Source organism: Populus euphratica, unplaced genomic scaffold (assembly GCF_000495115.2).
Source record: "Populus euphratica unplaced genomic scaffold, PopEup_1.0 scaffold432.1, whole genome shotgun sequence".
Classification (NCBI taxonomy): domain Eukaryota; kingdom Viridiplantae; phylum Streptophyta; class Magnoliopsida; order Malpighiales; family Salicaceae; genus Populus; species Populus euphratica.
In genome coordinates this window covers 95,735-110,713 of record NW_011500317.1, presented here as the reverse complement: position 1 = coordinate 110,713, position 14,979 = coordinate 95,735, and the positions used below count along the sequence as shown (strand labels likewise).

Sequence of the window (14,979 nt, the reverse complement as noted above, 5' to 3'; positions counted from 1 at the left end):
ATGTTTTATAATTTATATAATTAACCTCTCTGTGGTTCGATCCTAGTTTTACCGGGTTATTTATTACTTCGATAATTTTGTATTTGGGAGAAGACATCAATCTTTTGGTCATATCATCATACTTAATAATCTTTAATGATATGACCTTTTTTTTTGCAATAATAAAATATTTTATTATTAAAATTCTTTGTAACATGCCCAAGCTTTTTGTGATTGTAACGCTCAATTTATGACTTAAATCTTCCTAGAGCAACTTATACCATAATAACCATCTTAGACATCATGTATTTTGGAGTGAGGCTAAGCTGAGTTAATATACATTGTTTTCATTTAAAACTCTGATAGGAAAACATCTACCTATTGATCAAGACTTTGGTTAATTAAACTAACGAATACAATATCAAGTTCTGGACTTAACTTCATTATAAACTAATATTTTTGACTCTCATGATGGACAACTTATAGTGTCATTAAGGATTTCTTAGGAATAATAGAATAAATTATCCTATAATATTCCCTTCATAAATTAAAGAACCATAATAGAATTGTTTGATAAAAAGATTACCTTGGTGGTAATTATCAATTTCTAACTCCAATTGAAACTTTTAAGCAATATTATTTTGAGAATAAATACTCTAAGATAAGCTCACACTCCATTGCAGTTGTTATAACCCAATTTTTAGGTTTTCTTTAAAATTATTCTTTTCTTTTAAAAATAAAAAACAAAGACTGACAACTTAGTAAGAGCATGTTAAGAAGGGTTTCAAATGTATGGACAAACCAATCTGGAGCTTTGGATAAATTTGGAGGCTAATTGTGTGTCATTGTACTCAAGACTAAAAAGACAATATAGATTCAGGGTCAAATTAAATGATTATTGGATAAATTTATATAAAATTAAGTATTGTGAGTTAATTTATATTTTTAATAAGCCAATTTGATTTAATCATGACCCAATTAAAGGTTTAATTAAGTTTAAGAATTAATTTGAATCAAATTATAAGATTTTATCAGATGTAAGGACTTAATTATATTTTTAATTGGTCAAATTAATTTTATTATGGATTTAATTTGTAAAAAATTAGGTTTGAAAGCTTAATTTTGGATCATTTGAGAAAATTGAAATTTTAAAAAACCAAATTTATTTTTTCTAAACTCACTTAGATGAAATTAAAAACAAAATTGCATGAAAATCAAGACTTAAGTGTCAGATAAGGATGAAATTAAAAAAACTTGAAACCAATAACATTTTATTTTTCTAAACTCATAATTATTTTCCCTTCACAAACATTTCAATTAAAACTTTCAAATGGGATAATTCTTTCCATTAAATCAAAAAATAAAATATTTTCTTAAAAGTATAAATAAAAAAACTAAATAAGTGTAAAAAATTAAATATTAATGATAAAACGACTTCAAACTAGAATAAAAACTCTTAAAATACACAAATATGTCATTATAATGTCCATTTAGAACAAAAACTTGTACATCTAGAAATTGCCAATAGTCTCAAACCAAGGAGTCTTAAGACAGAAATACCAAAAAAAAAATCTCAAATATATATATAAAAAAAAAATTAATCCAAAGAATTAAGCATAAAATTTAGGATTTTAGGTCTAATAACATGTCAAAATAGTGTGAATACTTGAATTACCATCTCTAACCATGTACAACTATTTATTTTTTATTAATCAAACAAATGCCTATACACTAATAATATTACAGCTGACATGTGAAATCCATTAAATTCTCAAGAATAGAAAGCTTTAATTAATTGTGAAAGAATTAATCAATGGCCTCAGTAACCATAATGCATTATCATTTCTGTGGCTATTAATTCTCCTGTTTATGTTTTTATACATTCATCTTATGTCTTTAAGAGTTAGGCTCAGATAATTAAAGAATCTTCTTATTAAAAAGTTATTCATCTTAGAAAATAGTAAACATATATTAGTTTTAAAATCAACAAGTGGGAGCAATAAGAACAGGAAGGAATCAATCATGGGAAATCTACTCTTATCTTCTTGTGCAGCTTCTCTTAATTTAGATTTGACCCTCATACACCTTCTCAATAGGGTCACAGCAAAAATCTTCTTTATTATTATATATAAGAATTAAATAATTTAAATCTTAGTAAATAAATATCAAATTAAAATATTTTATCTAGGTAACCCTTTAATTTATTTCATTTAATCATATTCACTAAAAAGTCTAATAATTTAACTTTCGTTGATTATTCAATAAAAAAACACAGCATTTTGTTCTATGTCACTTATTTAATAAAAACTAAAAAAAATGTAAGACATCCAAAAAAATCTAAATAATTTAAAATAAGAATAAAAAATGATTAGTTTATAAATAAAACCTCTTTGTCTTGTTAACTTGCTAATTTTTCTCGGGATCTTTTATATAAATATTTATTTATTAAAAAACATTCTATTATTAATTTAAAAATAAGTTTTAATTAAAAAAATAACATTCTAAAAGTTTGATGTGATAGTTACAATCACAAGAAACTCTTCAGCTGTTTTGTTATACCTGAGTTAATAGGTTAATTTCAAAATCATTTAATTTGATTTTTTATTTATTTTGAGTTCAAAATTAAATTGTTTGGAAATTGATTTAACATAGCTCAATAATAGACATGATAGTTTAAAAATAATTTGGATAACTAATAAAAAACTGATTTAACTTAAAATAAATTCAAGATAAAATTATTTTTAAAAAAATATTGAGACAATAACAAACTAACTTAGATTAACTTGTCAAATAAATAACTCAAGCTATGAATTCAACTGGTTGAAATGATTTAATTTTAAAAAAATATTTTTTATTTAATAATATAATAAAAAAATATAAATATTTAAAGAAAAGCAACCAAAAAAAACCTTTTTTAAAAAAATAAAACCGTTGTAATGATCCGTCAAAAAAAAATGTGCTTACGACGGGCCTGGAAGGAGGGACCGAGTGTTTTTTGTAATTAAAAAGCTTTAATGGTCGTCCCTGAACTCTTATTTTTCTATACATTTTGTCCTTGTACAAATTTGTTTATGGATTCTATCCATTAAACTTTTTTTGATGTCAAATATATGTATAAAGGAAAATGAGAATTACACTTTATTTAAAAAAATATATATCAAACAATAAAAAAAAACCTAATTTGAATATTAATAAATTACATTAACACTTCAACTTTAAAAACAAACCAGCAATGCATAGAAATATTATTATTAAAATCTCAATTCAAAATTTGAGAATCCAAATAATTCCAAACATTTTAAATCACATTAAAAATCAATTTTTATATAAGGTTATAGCAAGCTTGAGATTTAAATGAGAGGCTATTTTTTTTTTACTTTTATTTTTTCTCCAGAAATAGAAAAATATATTTATTTGTTAAAAACAAAGATAAATTTTTCTAGCAATACAAATAAGAAATATAAAAAGATTACATCTATTTTTAAAAAATAAAAAATAAAAACTATATTTTATAATAGTTTTCGTATTTGTGATAATTTAATTGTATAATATTTATTTTATTTTATTTTAATAAAAAATTATCATGACAAATTATATTATTACCTCAGAAAATTCTTTATATTACATTTTTAATAAAAATTAAATCTATGATACTAACTAATTATGAAAAAAAATGAAAAAATAATTTTTCATTTTTCTAAAAAAATATATTATTTATGTTTTTGTTTTTTCACTTGAAAAACTGTGGAAAACTTGTATGAAAAAAATTGTAAAAAGACATCTAAAAATTATTTTTTAAACATAGTATGAATTAAAAGAAGAAAAAAACTAGAAAACTAGCTTCTTCATTTTTTAACTTTTTGAATGAAGAAATATTATTTTGAATAGAAAGTTCTAATTTTTTAATTTTCTAAAAAAAATATAATATTAGTAACAAATGCATTCAATCTTCACTTGAACAATGGAAGGAAATCATAAAATGATAAGAGAGCCACAATGAACCTGGACTCAGTTTCGACCAAGTGAAAATAATCCTGACAAGACTCCGAAAAGCTTCACGACACTGCAGGCTAGCTTGTCGAGACACAGTCATCCTCCTTCTCAAGCCTCATCCAAGAAACCGAACCAGATCTGCAGACACCATCACACGTACGATACAGTAACGATGTCAAGTTCTTTCAAGGAAATCCAAATTCAACACCAAAAACACTACAGCAACATCACTTCCTTTCTTTTCCCTGCCGTTCTATCTCCCAACCCCTTCTCTTCCTCTACTCTTTCCGTCTTCACCGATTCTATTATAGCCCAAAAACCCTTCTTGGACTCTTTGCTTCTGAAAACTGGAGCCATTCTCTTTAGAGGGTTTGACGTAAACACTGCGAAGGACTTCAATGACGTCGTAGAAGCGTTTGGGTTCGAGGAATTGCCTTACGTTGGTGGGGCAGCTCCTAGGACCAACGTTGTTGGTCGTGTCTTCACTGCTAATGAGTCCCCACCTGACCAAAAGATACCCTTTCACCATGAAATGGCTCAGGTTCGTCCTAAACACTAATTTTTTCTAGTTTTAATCTTTACTTAATCAACAAATTAGTTGGTATTTGATTTGGCTGCTTTTTTTGTTTTTCAGGTTCCAGAATTTCCATCGAAGCTGTTCTTCTTTTGTGAAGTGGAGCCAGGAAGTGGGGGAGAGACTCCTATAGTTCTTAGCCATGTTGTGTATGAAAGAATGAAAGAGAGGTACCCAGATTTTGTTGAAAAAATAGAGGAGCATGGCTTGATTTATACTCGAGTTTTGGGTGAAGAAGATGATCCTTCTTCTCCAATTGGCCGTGGATGGAAGTCAACATTTCTGACTGATGACAAGAGCGTGGCAGAGCAAAGGTTTGTGTGTTTTTTAAAACGTTGCATGAGGTTGTTGATTGATTGATATTTTGGAAATTGAAATTAAATTCAGATGATCTAAACTTTGAACGACAGGGCTGCCAAGCTAGGAATGACGTTGGAATGGTTTGAAGATGGAGTGCAAACAATAATGGGTCCAATCCCAGCTATCAAATATGACAAGTCAAGAAATCGTAAAATCTGGTTTAATAGTATGGTGGCAGCATACACGGGGTGGAAAGATGCGCGAAATGATCCTGTAAAAGCAGTCACATTTGGTGATGGCGAACCATTGCCAGGTGATATCATCCATGACTGTTTGAAAATCCTTGAAGAGGAAAGTCTTGCCATTCCTTGGCAGAAAGGTGATGTTCTATTGATAGATAATTGGGCTGTTCTTCATGCTCGAAGATCATTCAATCCACCTCGTCGAGTCCTAGCTTCACTTTGCAAGTAGTATAATATCTGTTATCTGACCTGCTTACAGTAAAGTAAAGAAAAGTAATAGTTAGACAGTTTTAAGTAATACAAGTAAATAATGATTTGCAGCACAATGATTGTGCTGAAATCCAATGCATAGTTTTTCGAATAATAAATGTCACTGTTTACTTTATTTAGAATAAAAAATTTTACCCGCTGAACAAGTGTCCAGTCCAATCCAATTATGGGAAACACTCTCTGGCAGGTTAGTTTGTCACATTCTAACCATGTAGTAGGTTCTCCCTCTCCTTGCTCCTTTATCATGCGGTCCCCCCAGCAGCCATTTGGAATTCACATTGCCCAAGGTGTGGAACCTCAATAGCAAGCAATATTCTAGCTTCAATGGCTTACAGAACTGAAAACCCTTAAGTGAGTCATTTTGCATGAAGGGCTGCCATGACACTGATCTAATTCCATGTCTGTGTTTTCGGAAGGGCACTTTTGAGTTTAGGCTTGCTGATCAGAGCTACATTTCCATTCCTTGTTCAATATAATTTTGGTTTAGCAGAAACAGAACTTTCAAAGTTAAAAGAATGAACTGATGTATTTTTTGAGTTAAGTGGCATCATAACTGTTTAAATTCAACATCAAAAAATGTTGAATTTCCATTGATTGAAATGGAAACATCCCAATTATTGGCGAGTTAATTAAGACTATAGATGATCTGTTCTGGTCAATTGTGCATTAATATATACGATCATCATCTCTTGTGGCCAAAAACATTCTTATCCTATTCTACTTCAGAAGTCTCATAAACTTGAGCATAACTGGTTCCAGATCAACAATCTAATCAAAACGATCTTATTAGCATCATCGGGTAGATTATAAAAATTTCTGATTATCAGCCGCAATATATTCGAGGCTAGATGAGATCATAAATCAACTTACGACAATTGAGAACAAGCAAGAAATAAGTGCTATTATATACGCAACTAGTTACTTGTCACATGCAAAACAGTCAAACGTTTCCTCACTACATCAAATTTTACATTAAATCAAAATTTCGCACACAAATGTAAAAAATTTATACAACAGCAATAACAGGTAAAGGAGAAAAGGCATTGAGAATGAAAAGATATGCATGTTTAAAGACCAATATATTACTGCTTTGGTTGAATGTGAGGCTGTTGTGCACACGCTACTATAAAGACAAAAAAGACGGAAGGGGGGCTTCAAGGCAGCCAAAAAAGATGTGAAACTGGTCGGATGGAAGACTCCTCCGTTACTACCTTCCTTGGACAAGACCACTGAAAACTTGGCTGTTCCCAGCAAGAGTTGCTTCCCACTCAATGGAGGATAAAACAATTTGTGACAGGGAAATCACAACTTGCTTCATGTCAGGCCGTAGGATGGGATCCTCATCCACACATTGCTTTGCTAGCATGGCCAACTATGCATTGATACACGAAAGTTAGAAAGGCAAGTCACTGCAACATAAAGAGGTGGCATCTTATGTAAAGCATTTACCTTGAATACACAATCATGGGGATACAAATTCATCATATTAGGATCAATGAGGTCTTTCAAGCTTGTCATGCTCATGGAGTCAGGTGAGTTCCTAAGAGCTGCTAGCATCTGCAACATTCACGGGAATGATTTAAAATATAGCAACAAACATGGATGCTTACCGAGTGATGCAGATGCAACCGCACAAAAGGATGCATGCACAATAGCAAAATAATTGAAAAATAATGTCAAAGCCAGAAAAGGTACAATAATGAACAATAACATTTAGAGCGTGGCAAACAAGAATCAAGAATAAGAAAAGCATTCATGCCATATTGCCAAAATTAATTTTTCTTCTTACAACCAACACCATGTTTTCCAGAGAGCAAGTCCTGAGATCGAGGACCAAGAACTCTTAGAAATTTCTTTTTATGTTATGCATACGTGAGAGGCCAATGCTTAAGGAGCTTTTAGACATTTAGTTCATCAAGATCACTGCTTAGCTCAGGTTCACTTTATGCTTTGATTAGATGGATAGAAGCAAAACTTACAGTAGATGCCAGTGAACGTCTTTCAGGATTTTTTGTAACCGCACCTTCAGTTCTTATTATGGCTTCCTTCCCAGATATGATCTCAAAAAGAACTACACCAAATGCATAAACATCACTCTTGGTTGTGGCAAGGCCATCACTCAAGTATCTGCAAGGCCAATGGTGAAAGGTTAGACTAGTTGAAGGAATAATAATAAATTGCAGTAGTTGTCTAAGAGTATATTTACTCACTCTGGTGCTAGATAACCATATGTACCAACAACTTTTGTTGCTGTAGCTTCTCCCTCGCCTGTTTTGCCAACCAGTTTTGCCAATCCAAAATCTGAAATCTATAGGCACACTACCTTGTGAGATGCAGTGACGTTCACTGAGATTGAAATAAAATTAATAAAGTCTGATATGTTGAAACCTTGGCCCTGAAGGAACCATCAAGTAAGATGTTGCTTGTCTTGATATCCCGGTGGACATAGTGTGTTTTAGTGTGCTCATGGATGTACTCCAGGCCTCTAGCTGCATCAAGTGCAATCTGGACCCGCATGATCCATGAAAGTGGAGTATGACCTTCAAGTCAGTCAAAATTTTCAATTTTCAGTTCTAATAAAGTGGGTCCTACAACATGCCTCACTCAAATTGCTTCCATTAATTGTAATATGAATGAAATGAACATGAAAGCTTTATATGAGTTGCATTTTTTGTCCTTTTAGGTAGTTGCGCAAAGCAAGAACGATCCAGATTCATGCTTAATGAAGTATTACATGCTTGTTATCGAATTGAGGTAACTTATGGAACCAAATGATCAACAGAACAAGACATAAAAATGACTATATGAATACCGCAGAGATCTTACACAAACTATAGTTATAGGGACACTCATTTTCCAGACAATGTCTTGAGGTTAGTACATGTAATAAAAACATTTAAAATCAAAAGAACAGGAAAAAAAAATGCATGTTCCTTGCAGATGCCTTACATCCTAGTATCTATGTCAAAAGTAATTACTAGAAAACTTCCTTGAATGACTGTTCAACACTTTTTCAGGAAAATTAATTTACAAACTTAAGAAATTAAATCATCCAGAAGTTGTAAGGTTGCAACTTCTTACCCTTATTTTGGGGATCATGTAAATGACTTCTAAGTGAACCCTTCTGTGCATATTCATAGATCAGGAAGAGCTCTGCATCACTAGCTGCGTGGCCAATCAATTCTACCTTGACAATGTTAAACCAAAATAAGAGTCAGAGCTTCCAAGTTTGTGAAACAAAAGGGCATCAAGCCAGCTATTCAATTATAAAAAGCATTACCAGATTTGTATGATGGACCTTGCACAGGATTTTCATCTCAGCCATAAATTCTTTAGTTTTTGTTGCAGTCATTCTCTTAATAGCAACTTCCTGGAAAGATTAAAAACAATATTATTCTTTACGTTATATGATCACTAGGTACCTAAGAAACAGAGAAAATAGCTAGAAACCTGGTCATGAAGGTGACCATAATACACAGAACCATATGTTCCATGACCAAGAAGACTAGAATCCAAAAATTCATCAGTTGCAAAAAGAATTTCTTCGTATGTAAAAACCACAGGCTTCTCATCAAATACATCAGTTGCTAGACCTGTGAACAAGAATATGAAGTCATAAATTCAAAGCTTTAAGTTGACAAGGAAAACACGACACTGGCACCAAAAGCATTAAAACCAATCCTTCACATCAGAATTCCAGAGATTATATATAAATCAAAATCTGATAAACAGTTGGTAAAACCTTTAGGTACAGTGATCTGGTGGCTGCTAGACTCCCCATTTGTTTGCTTCCAGTCTACAGATTTGCAGCAGATGGACCTTCCAGAAGTACAAAAAAAGCTTTGCTTACGAAGAATATGAAAATTTTGAGAAATCTTGCCATCAGGAGGCTTCGCATGACTTCCTCGAGATTCAGTAAAGCAACTTGAGGACTTAAGAGACACACAAATAATTATGCATAATACAATCAGTGCAAGACCGATCCCAAGACTCCCTATGATCCATCCATATGGTACAGGAGCCTTGTGAATTGTTGGAATATTTGCTGCAAAACACAGCAGCAAGTCATTTTGTGACATATAAGAACTCACCACAGCTTAAACAGGAAGAACTGATGCAAAATAAGAAAGAGTGAGGAGCTTTGGGAACAGTAAATGAAAACTTTAGAATTTCAGCTTTTAACCACAATTTTAATCATATTTCAGCATAAATGGGGACTTATGATTATGTTCAGAGTTAATACATTGAATTTATTTAAATCAAAAGAATCATTAAATAGTCTAGAGTTACCATCAAGAAGGTTCTGGTGATAGTAAAATAAAAGTAAAAGTAAATTGCCAAAGTAGGGTGACAGTCATAATCTGCTCGCAGCCAGTATTAAGAATATACTTTGTTTCATAATCAGCACGTACAGCAGGTAATGTGCTTGAAAGATACGCAATGCGTTTTAGACTAAAGTAGTTTGCCATTATTGCACTTTTATATGTTCTGGTTAAATATATACCATGATATTGGTTTTGCTTTTTCAAACTAAAGCAGCAGATGAAGGCAGTTAAACACACAATTATGGGCCAGATAACTCTCTCTCATACGCTTGCACACCGTACACTCAGAATCATATCATATGTGTTGATGAAGTGCTACAACAGACAGTTCATTTGTGAATTTATTAAGGTACTAATCCGTACCTGAGAAAATGTCATCCGGAGGTGCAGGAACAGGAGCAGGAGGATTATCATTCTCCACGGGATAAGGTTCCCCGGGAACTAGAAAACAATAGGAGGGTTAAATCAATACACATAAAAAAAATAAAAAATAAAAACCAAGGAAACTTCACCTATTAAATTTCCACAAAAAAGAAAACAATATAAAAGCCCAGTCTACAGAGGCAATGGTTAAAAGAACATAAGCAGAGTGGCATGTATGTAATACTTTAATTTAAATAATTGTTGACGGAGTTGCGCTATGGAACATGGGAATTTTGCTTCTAGTATTCACAACACGAAACAAAAAATAACGTTGGCAAGTTAAGCACCAGCAACCAATTACTTGCCATTTTCCATCCCACGCTTCTGCTAGCATAAATGATTTTTTTTTCCATCATTTTGATTTGGCATCCTTGTCAAACAGAGTATCCAATCTGTAATGCCTAAACCATTACAATAATCCAGCTATTTAGGTTGAAAGGAAAGTTAGAGAAATTAAAGAGTAATTTGAAGAAATTAAGTCGTCAAAAACCAGAAGCTGAGGGATTGTTGTGATTGTGATAGCAGCTTCTATAGACATAAGCAAAATATCCAAAATGAAGCAGCAAACAGAAAACAGATTTCCAATCTTAGCATTTCCAAAATTCAACACTCAAAAATCAAAGCCCATTTAAAGAGTTACACATATGGAATAACCAAAATAACGCCATTGAATCATAAGACTAACCTGAATTTAGAGGAATATAATACAGCGCACCAGCTGTAACATTATCAGGATTCTGAATCCCATTCACTGTCTCAATACTATCCATACTAACACCAAATCGACTAGACAATGACTGAACAGTATCTCCTTCCTTCATCACATAACTCACCAAATAATTCCACAACCCACTTGAACACCCACAGAACAACCTCAATGACACAACAGCACCAACCTTTGCTTGTCTTGTTGTCTTGGGCAAGAAAGCAAGCCCGTCATAAGCATTGATCACGATGTCATAAACATAACCCCCACTGAATTTCACTGTATATGTAGAGTTAGTCACATAGACCTTGTCCTTGGACAAACAAGAGCAGTTCTTCTTGATGAATATGTAGCCACGGCCATTGCCTTCTCTGGTCACATCTTGGGGTAACACATCAAACATGCTTTGAATCATTGATAGAGTCAGGTTCTCCTGGGGTTTAAAGGCCAAAAAAGATGTGCACAGTCGTGTAGTGTCCGTACAGTTCATGGGTTGTGTTGAAAATGAGTGTAATGGTTGGATTTGAAGACAAAGAAAGCATAGTACCGGAATCAAGAAACTTGTCCTTGGAAGATGATTCATTGTTCTTGAGACACGATTCTGTCTCTAACAAAAGGAGAAAAACTTGCTAGAAGAATACAGATTTGCGAACTTAGGGGCAAGAAAGAATCAAAGATTTGTAGTTGAAGAAGCGAGTTTTGAAGCCAAAACGCAAAGGAGTGAAACAAGTAGCTTGTAAACAAATCTTGCCGAAAGAAAACAGAGTTGAGTGGCAAAAAGATTCAAGATTTAGACTTCGATCATAAAAAAGGAAAAGCTAAAACCTACAGAAGAAAACAGTAAAAAGAGCAAGGAAGAATATTCGGTATCGAGAAAATGAAAGATGAGTGGATTGAATTGGGATCTATTCTACTCTACTGAACTATGGTTAGTAAGTAGCTGTGTTTGGTGTGAGATAATGGAGAGTGTTGATGATGAAAAGGAGGGAAGACGTACAGTAGCTGCAATAGGCAGGCAGGCAGGCAGGTAGCCGTAGCTCATAGGGAGGTTTGGAAGAGAAGGACAGGAAGAGGAGAAAGGGATGAGAGGAGGGCATTTGTTTTTGCTTCTTTATTATTGTACTTCTATAGTTCTATGATAAGTTTCACTGTCGTCCTCTCTGGTAACTTGCTGTAAAAAGTGAGAGAGAAAGCGACTGCAGGAGAGAAAAGGAAGTGTGCAGTTGAGACTACAGAGACGAGATGACGATGGATGGGTTTCTGCTCATAATTTGACGCCTGTTTAATTTTACTTACTAATCTACCCTTTGTTTAATCTTTTCTATGCTTTTTAGCTATATTATTAATAAAATAAAACCGTTTAAGAAATTTAGAGGTCAATTAATTAATTTTTTGCTTTTTAAAAAAAAATCTAGCCAGCTAATACATTATAAAACTATGTATAAAAATATGATTATAATTGTTTTTTAAAGTATTTTTTATTTAGAAATATATTAAAATAATATTTTTTTATTTTTTAAAAAATTTAATATAACCCAACAAAAAAATTTTTAAAATATCAAAATAATATTAATTTTAATAAAAAATAAAAATAAAATAAATTTTTCTAAAAATATTTTTAAAATATAAAAACTAATAATGCGTGTTAAAAAGCTAAAAAAAATCTAATTAAATGGGAAAAGGCCAGTCTCTCTCTCTTGTTTTTTTATGATTGGAGGGACAAAACCGGGAAATGCTTTCACGGGATTAGGAACCAAAAGCTGGTGATGGAGTATGGATTGGGCACAAATTGCAAAGGGAGCTGGAAGTGAACGGACAGTTGTCTGGGTCCCACACTAATCACAATTAGTCGCCGACTAATTGACAGCGCAACCCAGTCAATGAGGCAAGTCACGTTGACTTCAAATCCTTCGAGCCTAGTTTCGTTTACCGACAGCAGCACCTTTTCTTTCACTATGCTGTTAAATACCCTCCATCGCTGTCGTTTTTACTTCGGTGACTAAAAGGCTCTACGTTTACGCTATACTAAGCTACGCTGCACGTGCGATTAAAAAAAATTAACATATTCGGATCCCATTATTGTTATTAAATTCGATTAAATGGAAAAGAAATGAAATATTCTAATCTTATGTAAAATTAAATTATAAAAAATATAAATATATTCAGCTTCACAATTTCATATTTTATTTTCATGTTAAACACACCATATACATATAGAAATGCAATATCAAATATTTCTCATGTTAAACACACCATATACATATACATATAGAAATGCAATATCAAATAGTCTTGTATGTACGGTAATTGGTGGGGAGTATTTTTAAAAGTGTTTTTTAATTAAGAATATATTAAAATAATTATTTTTAGATTTATATAAAAATTATTAATTTAATAGTTTTTAAAAAAGATAATAATTTAAAAACAGAAGCTACGAGAATGTCAAACAAGCAAAGTCCGTGTACTAATTTCTAGAAGTCTTTAACATGTGCAAGCAATTGAGTACGAAGTCTCTCGCTGGTCTTTTTTAACTTGTATGGGTTTTGGGTCCTCGGATAAATAAACGACGAAAGCCACTTTACTGTTCATCAAATCAACGAGGATGTGTGTTTTGTACAGTAGTGATTGGCTTGAAAACGGCGTCATATCGAAGGTACGTGATGCCCGCCTGGAGGTGTGCCGATTTTTTTATGAGAGATAATGTGGAAAAAATGAAAGGGGGATGCTCTGACAAGGTAGGGTCACACGTGGGCCAGGAGACATCTGTCAAAAATCTACCTTGATAATCCAGGCAGGACACGAGTGATCTAACCTGGAGCAGATACCAAACAAATCATGTGATATTCAACAGAATACACTAAAATAATCACATCCCACTCCTTTTTTTTAATATAATTATCCATCTCAGTCATGTATTTTAATTAATTTTATTAATATTAAAATTAATAGTTCTATAAATTTTTAATAATTTTAAATTTATAAAACTCAAATTAATAATCTTTAAAAAAATAAATCTAAAATTTAAAAATTACCTTCTCAACACTTTTTCTTTACACTAATGATGTAATATTCCTTCCCTTTTGCTTTCCCTCTCTGGGGTTTCTATCTACTCTTTCAAAATTATTTGGCCGAAAATATATTTCATCGAAAAAGACATTTGCAAACCACTTTTGGTTGAAGCAGCTTTTTGGGTTTTAATTAATAAAAAAAAGCATATTTTTATATTCAAATTTACCCTTGATTACTTGAAGCATATTTTTATTGATACCCACATTCAAGTTGTAAGAAAAACAATTGACAATTATAGCATGATGTCTGGCCTACTTCTTGTTTTATTTTTTGAAAAAAAAAAAAAACTTTTCATTTCTTTGATATCATGAAATTAGAGCGTGCATTCGAAAGCTTCAACATTTATCAGAAACATCTTCACATGTTATATTCAAATTTACCCTTGATTACTTGCTATTTAAAAGATTCATTAGAATTTAAATATTATAAAAAAGATATTTAAAAGAAAACTCAAATCAAGATTAAATGGTGAAATACCTATCAAGAAATCAATCGTGTTTGTTTTTTGAATATTCGTTCTGTAATTTCTTAAGTTTTTTTCAATTTCATTATCTTTTTAAATAATAATTAATGCTATCAATTTTAAATATGAAAGGAGGCAAGTTAAATCTTTGGATGGTAGCTGGAATTCAAAGATATATTGGAGGACAAATATAATTTATTTATGTGTTTAATTAAGTATGGAAGCATTGCGGGAAAGTGGGGGCACCATGTGAATGCGAACATCGCTGGAAGGTATATCATGTGACATAGGATAATTAATGCAGGCCTGTCTTTTTCTTTTTCTTTTTTATTTATAAAAATATTCAAATTATTTTATATGTTTGATTAATTTTATATATTTTAAAATTAATGATTATATAAATTTTTAATAATTTTAAAATTTATAAAATTTAAACTAATCATTTCTAAAAAAAACAAACTTAATACTTGATTAATTAAATTATAATTCTTAAAATTAATATAAACTTATCTTATAAAGAGATATTATCGTTTAAGTTTTTGAGGGTTGGTATTGTGTTGAATTATATTTTTAAAGAATTTTTAATATTTTTTATAATTGTGTTATTAATAAATTTTTTAAATAAAAAATATTAT

The 14,979-nt window shown here is 31.5% G+C and overlaps 2 protein-coding genes across 2 annotated transcripts; one reads left to right on the top strand and one right to left on the bottom strand.

The window, feature by feature from the left end:
* The first annotated feature begins 3,960 nt into the window (after positions 1–3,960).
* Positions 3,961–5,678, top strand: LOC105113576 (2-oxoglutarate (2OG) and Fe(II)-dependent oxygenase superfamily protein). The gene is made up of 3 exons (XM_011009802.1): positions 3,961–4,513; positions 4,607–4,860; positions 4,957–5,678. Exons 1-3 carry the CDS (start codon positions 4,145–4,147, stop codon positions 5,315–5,317), a joined length of 984 nt encoding a protein of 327 aa, XP_011008104.1. The 5' UTR covers positions 3,961–4,144; the 3' UTR covers positions 5,318–5,678.
* A 555-nt stretch (positions 5,679–6,233) lies between these two features.
* On the bottom strand, positions 6,234–11,924 carry LYK3 (protein kinase family protein / peptidoglycan-binding LysM domain-containing protein). The gene is made up of 11 exons (XM_011009801.1): positions 10,792–11,924; positions 10,047–10,124; positions 9,101–9,403; positions 8,809–8,951; positions 8,639–8,728; positions 8,440–8,545; positions 7,747–7,898; positions 7,569–7,666; positions 7,338–7,485; positions 6,808–6,915; positions 6,234–6,730 (listed from the first exon to the last, which is right to left on the bottom strand). The coding sequence occupies exons 1-11, from the start codon at positions 11,393–11,395 to the stop codon at positions 6,566–6,568; spliced, it is 1,995 nt and encodes a 664-aa protein (XP_011008103.1). The 5' UTR covers positions 11,396–11,924; the 3' UTR covers positions 6,234–6,565.
* Positions 11,925–14,979: the final 3,055 nt, after the last annotated feature.